This window comes from Nylanderia fulva, unplaced genomic scaffold (genome assembly GCF_048542155.1).
Source record: "Nylanderia fulva isolate GAGA-0341 unplaced genomic scaffold, ASM4854215v1 Scaffold1, whole genome shotgun sequence".
NCBI classification, from domain to species: Eukaryota; Metazoa; Arthropoda; class Insecta; order Hymenoptera; family Formicidae; genus Nylanderia; species Nylanderia fulva.
Window position 1 is genome coordinate 1,411,489 of NW_028189192.1, and position 25,626 is coordinate 1,437,114.

The 25,626-nt window shown below is 29.9% G+C and overlaps 4 protein-coding genes and 2 long non-coding RNA genes across 6 annotated transcripts; 4 read left to right on the top strand and 2 right to left on the bottom strand.

Moving 5' to 3' along the window:
* Positions 1-18: 18 nt before the first annotated feature.
* On the top strand, positions 19-2,380 carry LOC114931396 (uncharacterized). Its single transcript, XM_029303388.2, has 2 exons — positions 19-2,108; positions 2,164-2,380. The coding sequence occupies exons 1-2, from the start codon at positions 1,852-1,854 to the stop codon at positions 2,321-2,323; spliced, it is 417 nt and encodes a 138-aa protein (XP_029159221.1). The 5' UTR covers positions 19-1,851; the 3' UTR covers positions 2,324-2,380.
* LOC114931394 (nitric oxide-associated protein 1) lies at positions 1,130-7,798 on the bottom strand. The gene is given in 8 exon segments (XM_029303386.2): positions 1,130-3,585; positions 3,673-4,890; positions 5,103-5,320; positions 5,405-5,720; positions 5,817-6,113; positions 6,195-6,960; positions 6,962-7,575; positions 7,696-7,798. Coding segments are annotated over 6 exon segments (2,274 nt in total). The 5' UTR covers positions 7,460-7,575; positions 7,696-7,798; the 3' UTR covers positions 1,130-3,585; positions 3,673-4,711.
* LOC114931395 (uncharacterized) lies at positions 2,454-4,623 on the top strand. Its single transcript, XM_029303387.2, has 7 exons — positions 2,454-2,735; positions 2,821-3,183; positions 3,258-3,377; positions 3,500-3,594; positions 3,684-4,022; positions 4,082-4,156; positions 4,227-4,623. The coding sequence occupies exons 1-7, from the start codon at positions 2,688-2,690 to the stop codon at positions 4,363-4,365; spliced, it is 1,179 nt and encodes a 392-aa protein (XP_029159220.1). The 5' UTR covers positions 2,454-2,687; the 3' UTR covers positions 4,366-4,623.
* Positions 7,799-8,426: 628 nt separating the features above from the next.
* On the top strand, positions 8,427-11,109 carry LOC114931397 (uncharacterized). Its single transcript, XR_003819665.2, has 5 exons — positions 8,427-8,632; positions 9,097-9,303; positions 9,550-9,790; positions 10,228-10,304; positions 10,922-11,109. It is a non-coding gene; the product is annotated as an uncharacterized LOC114931397 (long non-coding RNA).
* Positions 11,110-13,317: 2,208 nt separating this feature from the next.
* LOC114931404 (uncharacterized) lies at positions 13,318-16,266 on the bottom strand (the record flags this gene model as incomplete). The annotated part of the gene is made up of 1 exon (XM_029303407.2): positions 13,318-16,266. A coding segment is annotated over one exon (747 nt), but the record flags the coding sequence as incomplete, so codon positions are not given.
* A 2,157-nt stretch (positions 16,267-18,423) lies between these two features.
* Positions 18,424-23,349, top strand: LOC114931405 (uncharacterized). The gene is made up of 5 exons (XR_003819669.2): positions 18,424-18,487; positions 20,376-20,584; positions 20,929-21,127; positions 21,954-22,198; positions 22,810-23,349. It is a non-coding gene; the product is annotated as an uncharacterized LOC114931405 (long non-coding RNA).
* Positions 23,350-25,626: the final 2,277 nt, after the last annotated feature.

The following is a 25,626-nucleotide window of genomic DNA, read 5'->3' on the forward strand; positions in this document are numbered from 1 at the left end:
TGAACTTTTAATTCAGATATAGAGAAAGTAATTTTATAAAAATAATATACAAGAATAGGAGAACGTCTTACTATTACAACGATTTTATATAATATAGTTTTATGATATACATCAGTGAATCTCGTCAAAGTCTTGCGCTTCTTTGTCACGATGATGAAATAATCGCGACGGTAGTAAAGAAGGAATTAAGAAATATTAAACGAATACATCGAATGCATCATCATATAGAAGTTACAATGATTTCCAGTTAAGCATGATTTTTTTAATGGGTTAGCGAGTCATTTCTTTAACGAGTTCGAATCTTGAGACATGAAAAATTCAGAAGCTTTTTTTTGTCATATGTGAAGAGAGAAGCTTTTAATTAAATTTTGATATGTTGTACAATTTCGAATTTGTAATTCAATTTAAGAGTCGGAAATATATTTAAAAATTTCTATTCATATTTATATTAGATATAAATACATGTAAAACAAACCAAATTTATATATATTGTTTGTTGTAAAAAATATGTATAACAATTGTTAAATCATCAAATCGTCAAAGATTATCGAAATTGTGTCTCTCTTGACTATAACTTTCTTATAACTAGAAATCATTGTATAAGTTTGAGGTTTTAAAACTATTTGTTTTATATAAGATAATTCTTTCTGATTCAAGGATCACGTATATTTCATTTAACATATAAATATTCAAAGACTAAACATTTATTTTAATTGATTTTTTTACAATCGTTTTTTGGATCAGAAAGGATTAACGAAGAAATGTAAAACAAAAATTATCTCGGCTTTTTTATCGAGTTTACTTAGGAATATTTTAAAGTCTCTTTGACAGCGGAAAAAATTGCATTGACATAAATTTTAATGTCACAATACAGATTACAAGAGCATACTTTGGCTCCAATATTTATAGAAATATAAATATAAAGATCGGCAGCTATATATTATAATTATCGCGAATAGTAAAGATATGCAACGCGAAGAAATCTCGTGTTCGTGTCGTCATTCGTTTCATCGGTCTAAAAACTCGCGTTCCAAAGTGTCAACTGCTTTACGAATTTAATTTGTGTGCACGTATAGTCATTTTTTTTCTTAAAAAATATTCGATATTATTCATATACTTTTTGCCATAATTTTATTCATAGGGTGACACGAATAAAGAAAAGAATGAGCTTTAAGCGAATTGTACAAGATATCCTACATGCGAAATAAGAGAAATGTCCTGCGTTATCGATTAACAAGCAATTAATCGCTCGCCTAATGATTTATTCGAAGCAGCGTGACGCTTTAGGGCGCAAAGTCGGAGACTTAGTAAAAGTAAACGACGCTTTAGTTCCTTATGCCTTGTACGGTCGAACTTTCATATTCTTATTTCCGTTTTTCTCTACTTCTTCCTTTTCCTCTTCTCTCATTACTTCACACTCGCGTGTGTGAAGAGGAAAATCGGGGGAAAAATAGGAACTTATATAGCAGGAGGAAAGAATAAGAGAGGTTCGACTGTGACATTTATGAGAAATTTTTGGTTGATTGCACGAGAAAAAGTAGACAACGATGTTATAGGCCTGGAAAGCTCTCTGACTGATCGGCCACGGTCTTCCGCTTGTTATGTATGTGTTTTCTATCGATATACATATTTTAAAATAAAAATATATATATATATATATATCAATACTCTCTCTTCAAGTGCCTCTTCTATCAGCATCGTCACTCCTATCATCTTTGCGCGAATAACGTCGTTTGACGTTTGACAACGAAAGATCTTGAAATTAGCTCAATTAGATGCTCGATTTTTTATTTTTCCCCCTACGATGGATAGAAAATTGGATAGTTTCGTCAATCGAGAAGTGAAGAAATTATGGCGACCCATTTGCTGATGAATCCTATTAAATTGCGTTTTTACATAGAGAGATACGAGAAGGAGAACAAGTTGACAAGTGTGCTAGAAACATTCGCGCCTTCTGTTCGAACGAAATTGTTGACCGGCAAGTTCTACGCGAAACATGACGTTATCCCACCGTGGGACATTCGAGAGGACGACCTGGACTTGATCAAACGACAAGAGATGACGCCTAAGGATATTTATTCATTTAGGCCACCAGCGGTGAACATGGAGTAAGTTCAGACGAAGAGACTCTTCAGTTTCAAATGACAGGTCATTTGTCTCCAGATACGGCTGGTTCTCCACGCCGCTGATACCGATCGCGAGGGATCCGAGATTGCGCTTCTCTAGAAAGCAATCGGATTTTATAACGCACGAGCTGGCACGCCGGAAGCTGCAGGGAGGTTCACTGGAAAGGAAATTCGCTGGGCCACCGTTCAAAATGTGACTCATTACTCGAGATACATTGTACGATTTGAAATAAAGATAGTCTTCTTTCAACTTCTCTTCCGAGTTTTCTTCCAAGTTGCAGCAAAGGGAAAGAAAGTTCGATACATTGATTCGAGTCTATGTTGTGTACCGCCGTTCACATGGCAACAGATACTCTTTCGCAAGATGGCATAGGTTCCTCGAAAGTGTACGCGTGCGTTTTTCATGCCGAAATACAGAGATTCGGAATACACGAGGCGCGAAAAATTTGTACGTCGCTGTAGCTCATCATGAATTTTGTCGAAACGAAGAGTACGATTAATCTCAAGATTCGGTAACGATGCTGTTAACCATATGATCGATGTGTCGAACTGTCATCGAAGATGGCAGGCAGGGCTTTCCGCATTAAAGTACAGCTAGACGTACACGCGGTACGTCTCTCTTCAAACATACAATTCAGTCTTATACGTCATAAAATTACTCGTGTCAAAGGGACATTTTTTTCCCTTCCCACAGGTGACGTGCCCTGGAGTTTGGCTGTGTCCCAATGGCAAGGTGGCCCTGCAAATCGACGCTCTCGACTCCTGCGTGGAATCCCGCAAAATAAACCCGATTTTCCCGCTGCTGTTCCACGACAGGTTTACATTCAGCAAGATCTTCGTTCAAACAGCCTCTCTGGCGGATCTGCAGCGCATTTTGGAGCGAGAGTTTCTGTTCGCGGAGCTGATACAGTGGACGACCTCGACTCATCGTCGTGGCATCACTCTGGCTACGTTTGAGATAAATCTGTCAGACTTGCTGTACCCTGCGTCGTGTTTTAAGGGTCTATTGGCCGGAGTAGACGTAGATCTGTTGATGGAACCGACTAAATGCTTTCCTGTGCGTTTCGCATATTTCCTGTGCTGTCCCATATACATATAAGGCTTTTCATCTTCCGTTTTTGCGTATCACAGGGTATCATAGCACCCAAAATCGAGGTTTCCACCAAAACGATTGTCGAGGAAGTGTCGGGCTCTTATGACACAAGTATGAGCAAATGTTATGTCATCAATCCAAAAATGATTAACTCTAAGGTACTTCATAGACGAGGATCGGCGACACGCATGTTTAATTTCTCTTACCCTCTTTCTTCCAAGGTTTGAGAATTATCCGGGATCTCTGTAACATCTCGGTCCTATGAATTTGTACGTTTCAGCAAACGACGTGCGGGCAGAGAAAGAGGCCGGTCAAGGGTATCATCAGGCAACGAAGAGTCTGCCACACCAAGCCGAGATCCCAAAGCTGCAGACCGTATGCATTATTATATACCACATGCATTCATAGATAGGTTTCTATCATTAATGTTAATAGCAATACATAGATACTTACTTCTACAATAGATATCGTCAGAGATCCAGCAGTGTCGGCGAGTCTCCTCATTGTGATACCACGAGCCAATGCATCGATCAATGTTATCACTCAGTAAGGAAGGATCCTCGACCATGTGTTCGAAGACAAGCTGAAGCTGACATCGTACGCGACGATGATATTCATGTTACAGACAATTGTCCAGTTTGTTTGAAATACAATTGTTACTTTTCTAAATGCGACGACGATTCGGACGTAGCCAAAAGATGTAGCGACATCAAACGCCAATGTCACAGACGTTTATTAGATACCGGAGAATGCTGCTGTGTTTGTAGATCGTCCGACGAGCGAGAAAGAGCGAGGGTGTCATTGTGAGTTCATTGAAAAATGTGTTTCTCGACAACTTTTTTACATTGACGTGTCCTTACAGATTACAAGCGAAAATTAGAAATCTGCAGAAAGCTCGAGAAAAAATGTGCGTCACTGAACCTATGATTCAGCTAGAGTAAGTGAATGAAATTATGTCGAAAATAGACCATTTTGATATGTTATTTAAATTTTGAAAATATTTCCAGCATCGAAGAAAGCGATCCAAGTGTATGCGAGTATAGTCGGGATCACTCCCGAGGCTACGAGTTTTACAAGGATCTAGAAAAATTTTATAAAAGAATGTACAAGCAGGCGAAATTACGAGCGCAGGAGGTCGACTGTTGAAATTGTTGTCGTTTAAATTTTTTCTACAAATTTTTGTATTATACACTTTTTTAAAACATTGTCTATCGTCAACGTTTTATATACACGATGTTCGACGAAAGAATCTCGCCGGGAGAAGACTAGTTGTGATTAATTAAAATAATTAACTGATGTAAGCTGTGTGTATAAGTTGGTAAAGTGTTCAAATGTGATTCACATTTTTTTCCAAGATGTAATAGAGATACAATACACACTGTGTTCTCTTTATCGAAGTATCAGTTATCATGTGAAAAAAGTGAAAAAGATGCGAGGAATTTGAAATATATATGTATGTACAAAATAAGCTATAAAAACTATTCCTTTTCCTTCATGGTTTGTACGCTTGACGTCCGTCTCTGTATGTCGGTGCATCTGTAACTCGGACGCCACGAAGAGCCACGGATTTCCTCAAAAGAGCCGGCGTTCTAAGGTGTAAACCGCGTCCCTGGGGGGTCCAGGCTCTCAATGAGACGCGTTCGTCTTCTCCACCAGCGATCGCGATCCATCCTATGACAATTAAGGTCCACCATGAAATTGAGAGATCATTATAAGGGTCAATTTCATCAACTTAAACCTCTAGTTAAACTATCTTGTTTCAGATACGTTCTTAAAAAGAGACAAAGATATAGTTTAACAGGAGGTTCAAGTTAACCGATATGTTGATGAAATTGGCTCTAAATGTGCTTTCAAAGTTTCACTTTATTGTAAGGAAAGATTACCCGCGCTGGATAAAACAACATCGGCGACTGATTCGTTCTTTCCGATACCAGTGACCTCCATATCCTTGGATCCTAATGCGGGCCAATGTTTCAATCGGTCCGGATTGTTCTCCGGTACGACAAACGCTTCCGTTTTGAGTAACTCGTTGTATAAATTGTCTGCATCCGCAGTATTGGTCATAGTAATCGGCAATTCTCTGCTCGAGAATATCGTACACCTACAAACGACATTGTTCTCAATGTACTTGAATATCAAGTTATTATAATCTAATATTCGATCATTCAAACGTGTGAAAGAATACCTGATGAAACTATCGCCTTCCAAGTAATCCAGTCTGCCGATTCCACCCAAAAATATAGTCTGATTTGTTTGCAGAATAAATGTTCGAGGCGAGATTATTTTCGTCGGCAAAACTGACAAGAGTTCCGGTGTTGTTAGCAGATCTAATATCTGGTCTGGTTGAATGGTACCGGGAGTGTCGTAACACCAGCGGCTGTACTTATACTCCTCCTTAGTTTCGTCGAAGCCGAACTGCATGTGATTCCTGCCTGATTCTTCCAAGAACACATCGTTTTGTTTAATTTGGAATTTCATTTGAAATGTTCTACCAATGTGACCTAAATTCAGATATTGTAACATTAGTATAATAACTCAAACATTTTATCGATTACGGCGAAATTGCTTATCGCCAGATGACACTCGATGATACATACTTTGCAATGTAGCATGTTTTAAATTATGCGTCGTTTTGAACATATTGTTCCTTAATTTCTCTTGATTTATGTTGTACAGTTTTTCATTTCGCAGCCGCATCGTTCTCATATAAAGCCTCCACTTGAGGGGATTTAAAATGGGAAATTTCAGCAGGTTCAAGGTTGTACCCGGCCAGGGAGAGATGGTCGCGCGTTGTATAAGATCCACAGCCTTCACCTTGCAATAATCGGACTGCAGCAACGCATTAAACAGGGAAGACTTGCCCACATTTGTGCATCCAATCACATAAACGTCTCCTAAAAATTAAGATATATATTTTGAATATATATTTTTTCTCTTCTCACATTCAAATTCTTTTTTCAAATCGACATGCTTACCCTTATACTCCCACAGATTATGTAACTTATTTATCAGTTCCTCTATGCCGTAGCCAGTTTTCGCAGATATAAGTGCTACGTGTCTGATTCTGTCCTTCCTGATTCCAGTACTTTCCACAGCCTTCAACAGGCACGTCTTGACGTGATCGAAGAAGTTTCGCGAGTCCTGAGGTAGCAGGTCGATCTTATTTCCCACTACGAATACCGGCGTCGCAGAATGCAGCACGCTACTTATCTCTGGCCAGATGCTACACGGAAAATCCGTAAGATCTACCATCATGATGACGGCGCACTTCTTTCTCTTTATTACCTTTAAAAGTTCCGGATATTCCTCCGCTGATACCTTCACTTCCAACGTGGTATTATAATACTTCATGAAGTGGCACCTCTGACAGATCATGGTCTGCAGTTGTCTCTCTTTTTTCCCTAGAAACAGCTCCGAGGGCATGTAACCTGGTAGAGCGTGATCCTTGCAATGTAACAGAGCACCGCATCCACCACAGGGGACAGAGCTGATGCTGGAGTTCGGATCCGGAGTGCCATAATTGCTGAGCCACATGTCGTCTTGCATAGTATCATCATACTGCTCGACATCAACCATCCAGTTAGGTGGAACATTAGACAGATCTGTCTTGTACGAGGGATCCTTTTCCTCCAAATAGTCCTTCAGGTTGAGCTGTTGCCCTTCGTCCGAGGCCTTTGTCCTCTCCTTCAAGTATTTATCATATAGAGCCTTATACTTGTCGTTCAAGGGAATCGCGGCCTTCGTGGAAGTCACTCTCGTCCAGGTCGCTCGACGACGCTGTTGAATTCAAGCTGCTGTACTCATCCGTACTAGCATATGGCATGTGCACAGGTTTAACAGACTTCGTGGATGGCTGTGGTTCCTGCAAACGACTATCGTCGCCCTCGTTGTCTCCTCTGTTCAGAAGAACACTGTAGACAGGAACGTTGAGGAGCCTGCTGGCTCGTTCTTGATTTTGAGCGAACTCGCGCTTCTTCTTTGTTATGAAACGCTTCATGTAGCCCATCGTCACCTTATAACGATCCAAATAGTCGCAGTAAATTAATTTCTCTCGCAGTGCTGCGACCTTGGGATCCACGTGCGATGGAGCAGCATCCTCCTTCGCGTCGCACCTGGTGGAATAAGCGAAGGTCTGCACCAGGTGCTTGTACCTGGTGCGAGAGGTTCTCAGGTGACAGTACGTGTTACCCACGTAAGTTTTCAACGAAATGATTGATTTAACGCCATTCGCAGACAGCATGATGGAGAGATAAAATGTACCTCAGGGGCTGGTTTTTGGGGTTTTAATCACCGGTTGGTGAAATAATACCTCGAGGTAGAACGTATCTTAGTATATCATTGTAGTTTATCTGAGATCTGTAAAGAGCGGAATTGGAAAAATTAAATTAATTATTATTTATACAATTCGAAATGTAAATAATTGAAGTATAATAGAGAATTGAAGAATCATATGCACAATATATCAAATAGAATTACTGATGAATTAATTATGAGATGCACAATTTCGCACGTGGATATGTAAACCACGATGTAAACAGAGAGCTGGAAGCAGCCATCTTGGTTTGATGATGTGTCTTCATCTACAGATGCAGTTCAGAAATGCAATTGCAAAGTCATTTCTCGACTGTCAGTAAAATAGATTTTTGGAGCGAATCTAGACTACATTTAAAAACCAGAGAGCGTGATTAAAATAAACTCAAAGATTTTTCTAAATATATTGCATATCATCAAAAAAGTTTTGTATGTATGTAGACATGTGTCATTAAAATATAATTTAATACCTATTGATCTTCTAGTATTCTATAGGAAATTTATTTAATATTCCATATAGGAATTTAAAATTCATATATGGAATATTAAATAAATTTTCATCCATTGAATCCTTTTTGAGCTCATTTGGACCAGATTACGTGAATTCATAATGAATTAGGAAAATATAAGTATGAATTCTTTCAAAAATATATCTTTAAAAAAAGTGTTTTAAATTGAAAATAGGAAAGTAAAAAATGAAATGTTTAAAAGATATAGACCTGTTGATTTATAATATTTTTAATTGGATAAAGGATTTATATATATACAATTTATTAAAGAAAATAATTGAATTCAAAATGAAATGTCGAAGTAAAACATAAAACTATATACGAACAAGTAACATCGACCTTTGCGTCTAGAAATAAATAATAATTTCGTGCGACAGTTATAAAATGAGTCAGGCGAATCGAAAATTTTATAAATATCTTGAGATACTTTTCAGAAGTCATACGCGAATTTATCATTGTCATGATACCATTAATTGTTGTGTGTGAACCTATAGAGACAAAATCATTTCAAACACGGTCGCAGGCAAAATAAGTAAATTATAATAAATTATAAATAAATTAATTATTAGTATCTTTTACGTACTATCTTATATGTAAGTATATATTGCCGAGTTATTCTGCAGTCTTTTACTTGTAAATTATAAAATATTTGTTATATATTCTAATACAATAAAATGACGATTTTGCTGAAATTTTTTATATAGTAAAATTCACGTATATAATTATAACATCCACCAATGTCACTTTTGTTATTTATATTAATTATTAATTATATCATATATGTATATATTATTTAAATAAGTACGCGATATTTTATTAATGTAAATTGTCGGGAATTAAATTGATCAGCATTACATAATACAAAATTATATCATATATATAAGATATATATCTACTCTCTAATTGAAAATTTATTCTATAGAATTGACATTTTGTGTACACGCATTATTAATTAGAAACAAATTGCTTTCGTTTTTTTTAATGACATTTTTTAAAATTAATCTTATATATTTTATTATTTTAATTTTTTACACGCTATCATAAATATTTTTTACAGGAAAGTAAGACAGTATAGAGCGATATTGATAACACAAGCAGCATAAAAAAGGTTGGATAAAAACAATTGTGCTCTCGAATCTGATTAAAATTTGAATAAGAAATCGTTAAGTATTTATAATGCATTTTACTAGATTATTGCGAATCTTAAAGAACGTTATTTTATATTTGTTTGTATCTAGTATTGGTTTCTTTCTAGGCATATCAAGTAAGACAATTTATATAATAATACACTATATATATATATATATATATAAAAATTTATTTAATTAATTTTAATATTTTTAGTTTAAAGAAATAAAAATTAATAATCATATTATTTGATTTTTACATTTCTGTTTTTTAAATATCTATCAAAAAATAAATATAAAAAATAATTATATAATAACATTAAAATGAAGAAATATGAAATAGATATATATATATATATATTTATAATAAGAATTTTTTTCAGTTTATAGGGTAATACCAATTAGTAAGGAATATGATATATTTAAATTTAATACAAAAAGTACTATTGACATAAATAATCCAAAAGATAATTTGGAAGATGTAAATAAAATAGCTCCGCCATCACTTATTTTATTTAATTCTGACTGGGGTATAATAGTTTTTTGGATTATGCTATTAATTATTTTTGTATATTGGACATTCATTTTATGTGTATTTACGATACTTCTATGTAAAAAATTCTGGTAAGCAAAACTAATATTTTTTAACATTAATGTGTATGCACTTTTATATCAAATATTAGACATATATATGTGCACACACACACACACACACACACACACACATATATATATATATCAATGTGTATATATATATATATATATATATAATATGTGTGTGTGTTTGAATATATATACATTTATATTAATGCAATAGGGTGAATAGATGTTTTAATTGTCCTTTTTCAATAATTCTTTAATCAAAACAACTTTTCAAACAAAACGGCCTGTAGTTTTGTTATAAAAGTTTACGAAAAAAATATTTTTATAATACATATACATAAATTTCACATTTTTTGTTGAATGATTATTTATTACAATATAGAAAGTTTCATTTAATTTATCATTTTCATGATTAAAAACATTTTTTGACACATTGTTACGATTCGTCATTGTTACAGTCCAGATTTTATAACGCCCATCATAGAATATTTGAAGAACATACATATAAGAGACATGTTGAGAATCCGCGGGTCATGTAAGTAATATATATGGAATAATTATATGCAGAGTATATAATTCAACTCAGTAAAAGTGCAAATAAATTATACAAACCCGTTTGCTATCAATATACAAGTTGCATGTATTAGAGATAAATAATTCAACTTTCGAAGTATATTTCATTTATCGAAATGAAAGGGATTTGTATAAATGTGAATTTAGAAATGCTTCTTTTTTAGTTATAAATATGTTTATTTCAAATTTGGCTAAATATTTTTTTACTAATATTTTATTAAAAACAAGTGGTTGCAAATAATTTTCTTCGCAATTATCCATATCTCGCATTAATGTCACATTGGCGGTCGAAGATGAATAGATATATATTTCCAAGTATTTCGAATTTTGTGTAAAGCAATAATAATTTGATTTTGAAATATCTTTACAATAATAATTAATAGGAATATAAAAAAAAAATTGTATATAAAATGTTAGACAGCCTTTTTGGACACAATAAATTAATATTTCTTGCATTTTTATATGAGTATAATATGCTTCTAAGCATTTTATATTTTTATTAATTGCAATGTACACTTCGTAGTTATTATATCAAAGTTATTATATTAATAACATTAATTAATACCTCTAATTTTGCAGAGATCAAATGAATAAGAAGAATAATGTTTGTAATATGAAAAATTGACATGTTGCACATTATAGTAAATATTAACTAATTTGTGATAATGATAAGATCTTGTAAGTACGTTATTAAGTTCTAATCTCAATTTCAAGTTCTTTTGACAATATGTGAACAAATTTAAGCGTTCCTTTTTTTGGAAAATTTTTTTGAAATATTTATGATTCCTTTAAAATGATTTTAACTAATTCAAAATATAAAAATAAAATTTATCTGCGATTTAGTAAAAATCTATTTTTAAAAACATTAAATATAAATTTAAAAAAAATATTGAGTAATTAATTAATTACTTTAATTTAAAAAAATTTAAATTAATTTATATTTCAACATTAATATATATTTCAAGATTTATACAATATTTATAATAAAGTTTTACATTTTACAATCAGCGAGATTATGTGATTGTAATAAATAAAACGTATTTTGTGTAAATTTAATTATTATCAAAAAAATAAAAAGAAATTTTTACTAAAGACGTGGTATTTATTTTTTAAAATTACAATCACACAGTTTTGGTGTCTCTGGTCGAAACCTAAAAATTTGGAAAAAGAATACAGTAATAAAATAATTTTCATTTTCTTATCAAAAATTAACTTTTATATTTCAAATCCATAGATTTAACTTAAAGATAAATAGAAGAACTATATATTACAAAATCATTCTAAGTAATTAATTACTTAAACAATTTTTCTTAAATTTATATGTGTAATAATCTGATATATCACATATTTATATCATAAAACTTATTAATAATTAATAATTAAATATCAATAAGTTATCCTATGATATGAAATATGAGATTAAACATAAATAAATAACAAGAGCGCTCGTAACTTGAAAAATGATTATAATTTCAACAATTTTACATAAAGATTTTTTATTCTATTTAATTATCAGTATATATACGAACAATTAAAATATTGTGTTGTTAAAATATTGCATTATTGATCAATATATATTTATTAATCGTAACAGTATCTAAAAATGTATTAATTATAAGAAAACTATATAATTAAATTAAATCTTTAAAATAATATGATTGTTATTGTATCAAAAAGTTAACATCATTCAGTAAATACTTATGTGCGCACGTGTTCTTCTCCAATATACATAAGTTTGGAAATTAGTAAAATTGAATAATTTTAATATATCATGAATAAGTTGGATAATAACAATAAATTTAAAAAATAAAAGTAAATTGCTGCTAAAAAACGTATATAGTAATTTAATTTTATTTATTTATTACGGGATGATTTTCAATAATGTTATAATTAATATTTTAATTACACAATTTTGCTTTTTTCGAAATATGAAAATTTAAAGAGAAAACAAGTAATAAACTAATTTTTCATATATAATAATCAAAAATAAATTTTATTTTTCGTTTGATTTAAATAAAATATTTATGCTTACCTCGTAAAATATATTTAGTAATATTAACCATATCTAAAAATGTATAATTTGTACTAATAGCATACGTATTGTGATTTTTTTGCATATTGTCCTGATTAATATACATTATGAATATCAATTTGTATATTCCGATTGCGAGACTTTGAAATTGATTAATGAGCATAATTTTTCGAGAAATTTCTTTGCGTTTTAATAGACATGTGTTTTTATAAAGTACCACTTTATATATTGCTATATTTATATTAATATTGACAAATGTCTTCGGCGTAATAAACTGTATAATATTATTTTTAAAAATATATATATTAGGAATTTGACCAATTATTAAGTCTTGTTTTTGTTAAAGAACACCTGAGAAAATAATACTACAAAATTAATTATCGATTAGCAATAAAAACGAATTATGATAAAAATTAAATGTAATATTTTGTTGATTCTAAGTCTGTTACATAAAATTTAAAATTTATGCAAAGTGAAAATTTTTTCAAATATATATCTCGCTATATTAAGACAGTTATATTTACAGTTTTTACTTACTTTTTATTTACATTAATAAGAAGTTTATTTCAAATAATAAATAAGTCATAAATAGTTACATTTGTATATTTACATCTCTAACCGGAAAATTGGATAAACTGAAATAATTAACAATGTCGATGGAAAAAAATTCCATCTAGTTTCGTAGTTTTAAAAGTAATTTCGTTTATCCATAATGTTTATAAAATGAAATTTAGAATTGCTAAAATAAAATATTAATAAAATATTAAAATAAAAATTATAATGAGGAAAATTTGATTATTGTTTAGCAACCCAGTGAGAAATGATTGGTCGAATCGTCATCGATTCGACATTGATTTGACAATGAATCGACGTCGATTCGATCATCATTTCTCACTGGGAATTATATAGACAACATAATATCAATAATATATAATACGAAATATATAGAATATTTAAAATTTATTTGCATATATGGATATACATATGTATGTACACATATAAATGTATTTTAAATATTTTATAATTAAAAATTCATTAATTACAATGTGTGTGTGTGTAATTTGTCCCCTATTTGCACGCTGCTTAACATATACTGTTAAAATTGTTTTACAAGTTTGTGTGACTTTCCGCGATTAAAGTTTATTTTACATTAGACATTCGGTTTTCTATAAATATGCATATAAGTTATTAAGAAAAAATTTTGTGATAATATTTTGATGCCAAATATGTAGGTACATAAAAATAATGACAAGTTGCATATAATATATTTTTACAAGAAATAGAGTAATAAAATGTTTTCAATTTAAATTTTTTATTTTTTAAAGCGCATAAGAGACGGATGAATATATGTGACAGTAATATATAAGTGTTTAAAAGTATCTTGATTAATTTCGGAATAAAAATTATTAATATTAATTTTACATATTTACAAAGGTTTTCAACATTATTTATTAAATGTAAAATTGAATATGTGATGATTTAAGAGCGTTTAGAAAACAATCTCGTGCGACAAAAGTCAACAAAAGTCAGGCGAATAGAATGATAACAGTTTATAAATATTTCGTTTATAATATTCAGAAGTCATATGCGATTTCATCATCGTCGTAGTGTCATCGTTGTATTTGTAGCGATTCTCAGACACAATCATTTCAAATAATCACATATATTTAAAGTGCGCGATATTTTATTATTGCAATTTTATATTTCCTCCTTTATTATGTATATATAAATCAATGTTGAACAAATCATTGTTGAACAAATCATTGTTGAACAAATCATTGTTGAACATACATATTAAGATCAGAAATGAAATCAATATCATGTTTACAAGATATTCAGTTTTACAAGAACTTTTACAAGCATTATTAAAAATTAATTTCTCGTAAATCATTCTTTGTATAAAACGGGCAGAAATATTTTTTTAAATTAAGAAATATATCCATAAAGAGAGATCCAACTTCTTATTCAACCCCCTTAGACTATTCAACTATCTCGATATTATTAAATTTTTGACAAATTACCATTCCCCGATCTTCGAAATCAATATTAGCTCATCGACCTTAAAATTGAGTTTAATAAACAAACCGCGATAAACACATCAGCATGAAAAAATATGGCAATAAACATGACTCTTGATACGAGGGCGCAATTCGTACGATGGGCAAAAACATTTATAAATATTTGTATAAGAAGACTCGATTAAAATTTTTCAGCAAAAACAAGTCGATTATAATTCGATAAAAACTGGCGGGAGCATTACCACAAAGCAACGAAAGGAGAAACAGAGAAAGAGAGAGGAGAGTTGTGATGGGAGAGAAGAAGAAAATATTAAATACGCATGTGATATGCGCGAGTTTGTCCTAGTACTTCAAACTTTCCATCTGAAAAGGCAGTTTGTACAGAACCGTGAACTTTAGGAGGAGCAGAGATTATCACCGAGCGTTGATAACCGCGGATTCTCTCTCTCTCTCTCTCTCTCTCTCTCTCTCTCTCTCTCTCTCTCTCTCTCTCTCTCTCTCTCTCTCTCTCTCTCTCTCTCTCTCTCTCTCTCTATTGGTCTTCGATATTGGCAATTTGCTCTTTTCAAGAGAGTACAATCTCTAGTCTATCGTTCTAAGCACTGATACTCAGATCACCTATTAGCTGACAGCGTGCGAGACAAATGATTCAGTATCAATAAATAATTACATAAGCTCGTTACGTATAATCAGCTGCTTATACGTAATCGTATTTAGAGTCTCATCTTTCTCTTTCTCTCTTCCTCTCTCTCTCTCTTTCTCCGTTTTTAAATATATTTATCGGAATCTATTACGACAGAATATGTGTACTATAAACTATACGTATTTTACGATTATGCGTAGAATTAATCAACCAGCAACAGAATTTATCGATTATTCATTACCGAAACATCGATATTACAATTTCTTTTCGCGCGTTCGAGATGTATTTAAATGCCTTTTCAAAAGTGTGTATTAACGAAGCAAGGGATGCACACAATTCTTTTATTGATATATGGATATTAAAGGGAGTGCTAAAATTTCAACAAAATATATCAAAGCTGAATTATTTTTTCAAGAGTCATAAATAGAATTTAATTGAATGAAAGAAAAGAGAAAAGAAAGATAAAAACAACACTAACATCCACTCACGTAGCGTCCTCCTCCTCGGGTAGGGGGTTGCAGTATTGCTCGAGCTGCTTGATGCTGCACTGGTTGTAGCAGCAATCCTCGAGGATACTTCCACTGGAATCGACTGTCGACTCGTCCTCGTTGCTGTACGAAAACGGCCCGTTGTAGCCGCGTGTCCGACACACCAGGGCCAAAGCATCGCTTAGTTGCCGGGAGCACAGTTTCTGCATCCTGATCCTAAACTTATTATAGATTAAACTTTGGCTGTCGGCGACGCTCAGGATGCTTAAGAGGAGCAACGCGAACAAGATCAGCGATTTTGTTTTGCCTGTCATCTTAACGTTTCCCTCGAGGTCCGGAGAATCGCAATCGAGGTTGTAGAAAAAGGAGTCCTCTAAAAGTTCCAGGAGTCCAGATACTTGAAGATCCACATTCGCCGATACTCGGATCACGTTTAGGTTTATTATTGATATTAATTCTATCCGGTCGTGCAAGAGCCTCTTCAAGAGCTTGCCTTCAGTCTCAATGTGCAGTCTAACGTGTTTGGAAGTCTTTTTTTTCAAGTTTGCTCTTCTCGAAGGAGAAACTTCTTTCGTCGTATACGACTCTCCCTCGTTTCTCTGCGACGGCGGATCTTGGCGTGGCGTGGAGACGATGTTGAAGACCCCCGAAGTCCTGAAGAGACTCCCGTCGATACCGAGTTCGTTGATGTTACTGGTACTCTGATACCGGGCTGCCTCGCCACGCGGTTCTTGTTCCAGATTTCAGGAACCAGAGGGAGAGAGGTACAATAAGGAGGGAGAAGTGTAGTGGAAGAGGTAGAAGATGGAAGAGAGGGAGAAAAAAAGGAGGTGGAGGAAGAGACTGGCAGACAGATTCTTACCGGTCGTGGAGCTAGCGACACGAGGGTTGGCTAGGGGTGAACAGCGAAGGGGTTGTTAGCGTGGTCCAGACGCGCGCGTCCGATGGCACCAATTCGCTTTTTTATGCCCACTGCACGTAGGGAGAAACCCAACATCCCTTGCCGAAAGACGATTTTTGCACAGAAAAAAAGGAATCCTTGATTCAAGTATATTTTTATTCTTGAACGCTATTTGATTGATTTAAGCATAGAATGCTCTTTGTAATCACAAATTTTCATTTGCCTTAATAATAAATAAGTTTGTGTGAAGTATATTTTATCCTTAAGATATATTCTTGTTTGAAAAATCGCATATGGTAAAAACAAACTTAGTCACATTTGAACTAACAATAAGACTTATTTGACATTTGAACTTTAACCAAGAATATTTTGCATTTTGTTTTAAGGATAAATTATCCTTTATCCAAAATTATTTCTATTTGGCGCTATTATAAGGATAAAATATACTCGAATCAAGGCATATTTGCATTCTTTCAAGGATACTGTTTTTTCTATGTGGGAATCGTCGTTTTGGGTACCTCAGACGGTGTCTCGCGCAATTAGAATCGAAATGTTTGACGTAATAAAAAAATTTTAATACGTAAAGAAAATCATTGGTGCACTTTTTATCAAGACCAGCTTTCATTTGGTCTATACTAACATCTTAAATTTTTCTGCAATACAAAAGCCTTCACAAACATATATTTTACTTATCTCTATCGTATTCAATATAACTACTTCGGAGTCTGTGTCATCTCTTCTGTATTAGACTAGCAAGTCGTCCTGAAGGACATCTGGAACTGGTACAGGAGGACGTACTAGTATATGAAAAGGGTTGACCATGTTACGTATGTCCAAGGCATGCGTTATGAACCGACGTAAGATGTTGTATGTATCACGAATGATGTTTCTGATGATTCTTATGATGATCTCACAATAACCGAAACTGTTATAAGTAATCAAAAATTGTTACTAATTTAGAAAATTAGAAAAAAAAGAAAAATATAATTTCGTTTGATAGAAATTACAGAGAGGTTCATAACATATATGAAAATCAAAGTGATCATTGAGATGTCGCATATTCTCGTAAGTTTTATTTAATAATAGATAATTATTATGGCATAATATTATTTCTTATTATAATAAATCGGTTAAAATAAAAATAATAATTCAGTACTTTAAAAGTAATAACGTGTTTATGAGAATTAGAAAATCAATAATAATTTTAAGCACTTCGTCGAAGTGTCAGAAATGTGCGTAATACAAAGTGTTTATATCTGCTATCGCTATATAGATATAAAACAATAACACAAATGGCAAAAACTTTTCAATAATGCCTTATTTATTTTATTGATAAAATCGTTACTTTTCTCTTGAATTTCTTGCGTATAATTCAATTATTAAGAAGTAAGATTAATGTCTTTCCAATAATAAATAAGTCATAAATAGTCACATTCGCATATACATCTCATGTCCATCGTTCGGTTTCACATTTTTTTATTTATCTCTTTTTCCGAGCTGGAAAACTGTTTGGATAAACCGAAATAATTAACAATGTCGATAGAAAAAAATTCCATCTAGTTTTGTAGTTTTAAAAGTATAGTTTCGCTTATCGATCATGTTTATAGAATAAAAAAACTCCACACTTTCGGACCAATGTTGTTATTATTAGAAGAGAACGATATAAATTTTTAGTGGACAAAATAGTTAAAGAATAATTCACATAATACATGGACGAATATATGACAGTAATGTATAAGTATTTAAAAGTAATTTAATTAATTTCGGAATAAAAGTATTAATATTAATTATATGTATATATATTTACAAAGGTTTTTAACACATTATTTATTAAATGTGAAATTGAATATATGATGATTTGTTAAATTGAATATGTGATGATTTAAGAGCGTTTAGAGAACAATCTCGTGCGACAAAAGTCAACAAAAGTCAGGCGAATAGATCAACAGTTTATAAATATTTCGTTTATAATATTCAGAAGTCATACGTGCGTTCACCATCGTCGTAGTATCATCGTTGTATTTATAGCGATTCTCAGAGACAATCATTTCAAATACAATCAGGTAAGATCGATAAATTATATTGTATTATATAAGTTAATTATTAATATATCTTGTAGTATATCTTAAGTAATATATCGCTGAGTTGTTCTTCAGAGTCTCATTCTTGCAATATATACACGGTAAAAAACATTTCGTATTTCTGTTGAAATTATCTTGTGTAGAAATTTTTGTGTTAAAATTTTAACATACTCTTATGTTAATATAACATATTGTCGTTATGTTATTTTGACATTTGTCTGTTGAGTTAATATTCACTATTTTTAAGTGTTAAAACAACACAATTAAATGAAAATGTACGAATTTTTGCTTATATTATATTTTTTTGTGTTATTTTTTCACATATTACGTGTGTTATTTAATTACATAATTGTTTTCTGTTAAATTAACATTAAAATTAGAGTGGATAAATTGGGACATGTGAAATGTGTTAAATTTAACACAATTTTTTTTACTGTGTAATAGTTATTACAAGATTTGATATAATGAAATCAGCAGTAAGAAAAAATTACTACAATTTTTTTATATCTTAAAAATTATGTATAACTTTAACAACATACTGACACTTGTCATTTATATATTAATAATCACACATATTTAAAGTGCGCGATATTTTATTATTGCAATTTTATATTTCCTTTTTTGTTATGTATAAATCAATTGTTGAACACATATATATTAAGATCAGAAATGTAACCAATCATCTTTACAAGATATTCAGTGTTACAAGAACTTTTACAAGCTTTTACAATTATTAGATATAAATTTCTCATTTTATTATAAATTTATAAATGTTGTTGCTGCTATTAAGCATTGACAGTAAATATACTAATATTTTGTCTTTCCACCAATTTCACAGACATTCAAATAAAGAGCTTATTTTATTATTGATTTTCCAATTTTCATAAATACGTCATTCTTAAATCTGACAATTATTTTTATATCTATGCCTAATCAAAAATTTATTATACAAATGACACTGATGCACAATATTAAAATATTCGTTATTTATATTAAGTAAAACTTGCAAAAAATTATGTCTAATTGGTCAATTAAATTATTTTACATATATATCTTTCGGTTTTACCAAACTAAATTGTGTTTTTTTCTGTCTAATATTGTTCTTGATAAATCGTACGATACATGTATCCGACATTTAAATAAAATTGATTATTTCTCTCTTTATAAATATATTATATTATATTAATTTATCACATATTAATTATAAAAATCATAATAATGTTTGTAAGAATACTAGACATTAATCTTACTTCTTAATAGTTGAATTATACCCAAGAAATTCAAGACAAAAGTAACAATTTTATCGATAAAATAAATAAGGCATTATTGAAAAATTTATGCCATTTGTGTTATTGTTTTATTATATCTACCATATATAGCGATAGCAGATATGAACACTATGTGTTTCGCACATTTCTGACAGTTTGACGAAGAGCTTAAAAATATTATTGATTTTTTAATTCTCATAAATATGTTATTACTTTTAAAGTACTTAATTATTATTTTTGTTTTAACCGATTTACTATAACAAGAAATAACTATATGCTATAATAATTATCTATTATTAAGTAACACTTGCGAGAAGATGCGACATCTCAATGATCACTTTGATTTTCATATATATTATGAATCTTTTTGTAATTTTTTCAAACGAAATTATATTTTTCTTTTTTTTCTAATTTTCTTAATTAGTTTTTTCGTTGTTATGTATCTGTCCTTATTATTTTTCACTATTATTTTTTCCATGCTACTATAAACATTTCTTTTAATTCTTATAGTCATTATTATTATAAAATTTATCTTCTTAATATGTTTAAATTTAATTGTGAGCTATCAAACATATATGTAACTATAAAAATCTTTTTTGCAGATCAATACAGCATTGCATATCTTTATACTGATAAAAAAAATTGGATAAATAAACTACAATTTCGAATCTTACTGAAGTTTAATTAGGACCTTATTAAACATTTGCTTTCACGATGCATTTGATCAGTTTAATGAGAATCTTAAAACAAATTTTATGTTGGTCACATTTATTATTATTAGCTATTTTTGTTTGTATTTCAATGATACCAGGTAAAATGACAATTTATTATATATATATATATATAATTTTATAATATATTAATTTAATATTTTATTTAATTATATATTTAATTTGAATCGTAAGAGATGGAAATTAATGATCGTTTTCACATTTTCTTACAATTTTATGTTTTCTTAAATATTTATTGAAGAAGTAAATATGAAAAAAATATTACATATTATATTAAAATTAAAAATTGTGTACATACGACATACATACGCATACATACACACCTGTTCTACTAATAATCAATCTATATAATTGTGTGTAGTCTTATTACTAACAAATAAATTGATTTATGGTACGTATTGAAATATTAATAACTGTGTCATAGTTGCTGTGATATGTAAAGCAAATAATGAGAAACATACTGTTACGGAAAATATGTCAGTATTCGTCACAAATGCTAGTATTCTGGATAATAATAAGACTAAAGAGCAAGTCCCTACAGAACAACACTCTGTCAATCTTATCATATTTTATATTGCTATTGCAATTGGAATTCTATTAATAATACGGCTCTATTTTTTTAGGTAAATAAATACTTTTACAGTACAATTTGTATATATCGGTAAATAGATACCTTTTCAACATCAGTGTTAACTTTTATACTAAATATACAATACGCACACAAACATACACACATAATTTATTTTACTGTAAATCTTTACGAACAATAACTATAGTCTTATATATATATATATAAGTAGATATATATGTACATTTGTGTGTGAGTGTGTATATATATATATATATACAGACAGCCATATCCGCGTTATATATATATATATATGCATATGTTATATAAAATTCGTAGTCATTTAGGAATTTTATTGTTAGTACAAACTTATAACGTCATTATTATTGTAATAATTACTAATTTAAATATAGAAAGTTTTGTTTAATTTGTTATAAATATTTTTATTATTGAAATTATTTTTTATCATCATCATCATTTATTTCGAACTTCCCTAAAGGTTGCCGGGGCGTTTTCAGGGGTGCGTCAAACTTTTATAATCTCCTACTCTCTTTCATTATTACAAAATATCATCCTTCTCTTTCTCTCCTATACATCATATTTCACACAGCTTACACATCTATCTCCACTCTTATTTACAACATTCGCTTTTTTCACCCTGGCTTTTATTGACTTTACAATTCCGCTACAATACTACACCAACACCAGGAATCCTCCCTCTCCACTCTTTCTTTTGCCTCCTCCTTCACCTTACTTTTTCCTTCCGGTCAGCGCATCTTCGGGACGAGTATGTTTCTGTTGTCGTCTCTTTTGAAATCTATTCTTCTCGGCCATTTTGAAATCTATTTTTTATATTTTATTACAATTTTCTATTATAACAGGCAATGTGTAATCATCGTAGAAACCATCATTCAAACCGTCATAAATATCATTTGGGTTTTATTCAACATTCTACGTCGATTGATATCGTATGTCTTGAACATACGTAACGTCTCCACCCTTTTTCATGTGCTTGCGCGTCCTGCTGAACAAGTTCTAGTTGTCTATCAAAACGACGTGCAAGTCCCTTACGAAAACATATAGAGATAACGGAGAAAACGACGCAGTCATATTTAATGAGCGACAGGTAAGTAAAATGTTTGTGAAGGTTTTGGTATTGCAGACCAATTGAAGATTAGTAAGCCAAATAAAAGTTGGTCTGGATAAAAAGTGCAAATGCCAATGATTTTCTTTACGTATTTAAATTTCTTTATTACGTTAAACATTTCAATTCTAATTGCTGCACCGTCTTCAGCGACTGTTAAATCATTCAATACAAATACAATAAATTAAGAGATTTAAATTATAACATTTCTCTTATAAATAGATGTTTAAAGTCAAATTTTTCGTGCAAATAATGAGAAAATAAATGATTAATAGTTTCAGAACAAACATGAATGCATTGCTCTTTTCCGTGATTATAAATATAATATAGAATGTATACAATATAGTGTCATCTCTGTTTTTCAATTCGATAAAAGTACATTAGTTTTAAGATCTACTACAGAACTTTACATAAATGGGTTTGCGACAAACCTATCCACATACATATATATTTTTATTTTTATAATGAGCACATTGAATATGTTTTTAAAATTTATACTTCTTTTATCTTTCACAATTGTATATTGTATATATATATGTATACAAGTTTATTGATATATTTCTAGTATTAATAATATGTCTCATTTCTTACAGCCTCCAGAGTACGACTAGTGACGTTTTACATAGTACCGCTAAAATTTACTTTACCTAATATTAGAGATGAGATTTCGTAAGTATACGTTATTAAGCCCGAATCTCAATTTCATGTTGATCAGCTTTTAAAAAATAATCGACCAAATTAGCCAAAATTTGTTTATTCAAATTACGACGGTTCGACTATATAGTTGTAGTCCTTATCAAGTATAAAATTAAATAATTAACTTTGCAACCACTCAACATATTCGAGTTAAAAAATTATCGACGAAGTTATATAATGACATGACGTTCTCACTTCTTTTAATGTGTGACAAGGATGCTAATAATTTTTTAACTGGAATATGTTGAGTGGTTGCAAAGTTAATTATATTTTTCATTGGAATTTTGAACTTGTTAAGGACCATAACCATATGGTCGAAACGTCGTAATTTGAATAAACAAAGTTTGTCTAGTTTGGTCGTTTATTTTTAAAATTCTGATCCTGTTAATAATTTATTAGCGATATTCAGGTATCTTGATTTTTTAATTTTAAGTTAATCTGACAATGTGAACAAAGTTTTCCTTTTTGGAAAATTCTTTTTCAATATTTATGATTCTTTTAAAATTATTTTAAATAATTAGTTACTAATTATTTATTTTAATTTTATAGAAATTAAATTAATTTATATTTCAAAATTTTCTCCAAAATTTATAAATTTCGAAATCGGCGAGATTATGTGATTGTAATAAATAAAAAATCTTTCGTGTAAATTTAATATATATCAAAAAAATAAAAATAAATTTCTACTAAAAACGTGGTAAATTATTTATATTTTAATATTATAATTATAATTATAATTATAATTATAATTATATATTATAATTATACACGGCTTTGCGCTGGTCGAAATTTAAAAATTTGGAAAAGAGCAGTGGTAAAATAATTATCATTTTTTTATCAAAAAATTAAATTTTGTTTTTCAAATCCAGATTTAACTTAAAGATTAAATATAAGAACTATATATTACAAAATTGTTATAAGTAATTAATTAATTACATCATTTTTCTTATATCATTTATATACTCGTAATAATCGAATATATCAAATTTATATCATAAAACTTATTAATAATTAATAATTAAATATCAATAAGTTATGCTATGATATAAAATATGATATTAAACATAAATAAATAACAAGAGCGCTCGTAACTTGAAAAATGATTATAATTTCAACATTTTTACATAAAGATTTTTTATTCTATTTAATTTTCAGGATAAGATTAATTAAAATATTGTGTGTTGTTAAAATATTGCAATATTGATCTTTATGCATATATTTATCAATCATACAATATTTACAAATACATGACTTAGATATGTAAGAAAATTATAATAAAAATTAAATCTTTACGGTAAAATGATTGTCATTGTAACAAAAAATTAACATAATTCAGTAAATACTTATATGCGCTCGCGTTCTTTTTCAAAATATGTGAATTTGGAAATTAGTGAGATTGTGTAATAACAATAAATTTAAAAAATAAAGTTAAATTGCTGCTAAAAACGTAGTAACTTAATTTTATTTATTTATTACGCGGTTCTATTTAATAAGATTATAATTGATATTTTAATTATACAGTTTTATTTATTCAAAATATAAAAATTTGAGAAGAAAACAAGTCATAAACTAATTTTCCATTTTCTAACATTTAGTAAACAAGAATAAATTTTATTTTTTGTTCGATTTAAATAAAATATTTATCAGCTTTATGTTACATCGTAAGATATATTTAGCTTACATCGTAAAATATATTTAGCATTTTAACCATATCAAAAAATGTATAATTTGTATTAGTAGTATAAGCGTATTGTAATTTTTTTACATATACTGTACTGATTAATATACATTATATGAATATCAATTTGTATTGTATATGTTCCGATTGCGCGACTTTGAAATTGATTAATGAGCACAATTTTGCGACAAATTTCTATGCGTTTTGTGGATATGTGTTTTTATAAAGTTACCATTTTATATTGCTATTTGTATTATTATTGATGAATGTTTTCTGTATAACAAACTGTATAATATTATTTTTATAAATATATATATTAGGAATGTGAACAATTATTAAGTCTTGTTTTTGTTGAAAAACACCTGTGAAAATAATACTACAAAATTAATTATCGATTAGCAATAAAAACAAATTATATATATGTTAAAACTAAATGTAATATTTTGTTGATCCTAAGTCTGTTACATAAAATTTAAAATTTATGCAAAATGAAAATTTTTTCAAATGTATATCTCGTCATGTTTCAATTTTTACATATTTTTTATTTACATTGATAAGAAGTTTATTTCTAATAATAAATAAGTCATAAATAGTCACATTTGCATATACATCTCATGTCATCGGTTTCACATTTTTTTATTTATCTTTTTTTTCCGAGCTGGAAAAATGTGTGGATAAACCGAAATAATTAACAATGTTGATAGAAAACAATTCTATTTAGTTTCGTAGATTTAAAAGTATAGTTTCGCTTATCGATCATGTTTATAGATTAAAGAAACTCCACACTAAACCACGTGAAATTGGGTCTCGGCGAAAAAGGCTTAATTTAAAATATGTTGTATCTTTTGGATCACTGAACAAATGTTTTCTCAGGCAAAATGTCAAAAAATGGACAGTTTCGTTGTTTCAACCCTTTAAAAGCCTGATATCAGACACCAACAAAGATATCACTTTCGGACCAATGTGATTATTATTAGAAGAGAACGATATAAATTTTTAGTGGACAAAATAATTAAAGAATAATTCACATAATACA

Excerpts from the sequence above, each read along its gene's own strand:
- LOC114931396 (XM_029303388.2), top strand. The coding sequence starts at position 1,852 with ATGGCGACCCATTTGCTGATGAATCCTATTAAATTGCGTTTTTACATA. Across the intron at positions 2,109-2,163 it reads CCACCAGCGGTGAACATGGA|ATACGGCTGGTTCTCCACGC; the intron begins GTAAGTTCAGAC and ends ATTTGTCTCCAG.
- LOC114931395 (XM_029303387.2), top strand. The coding sequence starts at position 2,688 with ATGGCAGGCAGGGCTTTCCGCATTAAAGTACAGCTAGACGTACACGCG. Across the intron at positions 3,184-3,257 it reads AACCGACTAAATGCTTTCCT|GGTATCATAGCACCCAAAAT; the intron begins GTGCGTTTCGCA and ends TGCGTATCACAG. Across the intron at positions 4,157-4,226 it reads GAACCTATGATTCAGCTAGA|CATCGAAGAAAGCGATCCAA; the intron begins GTAAGTGAATGA and ends AAATATTTCCAG.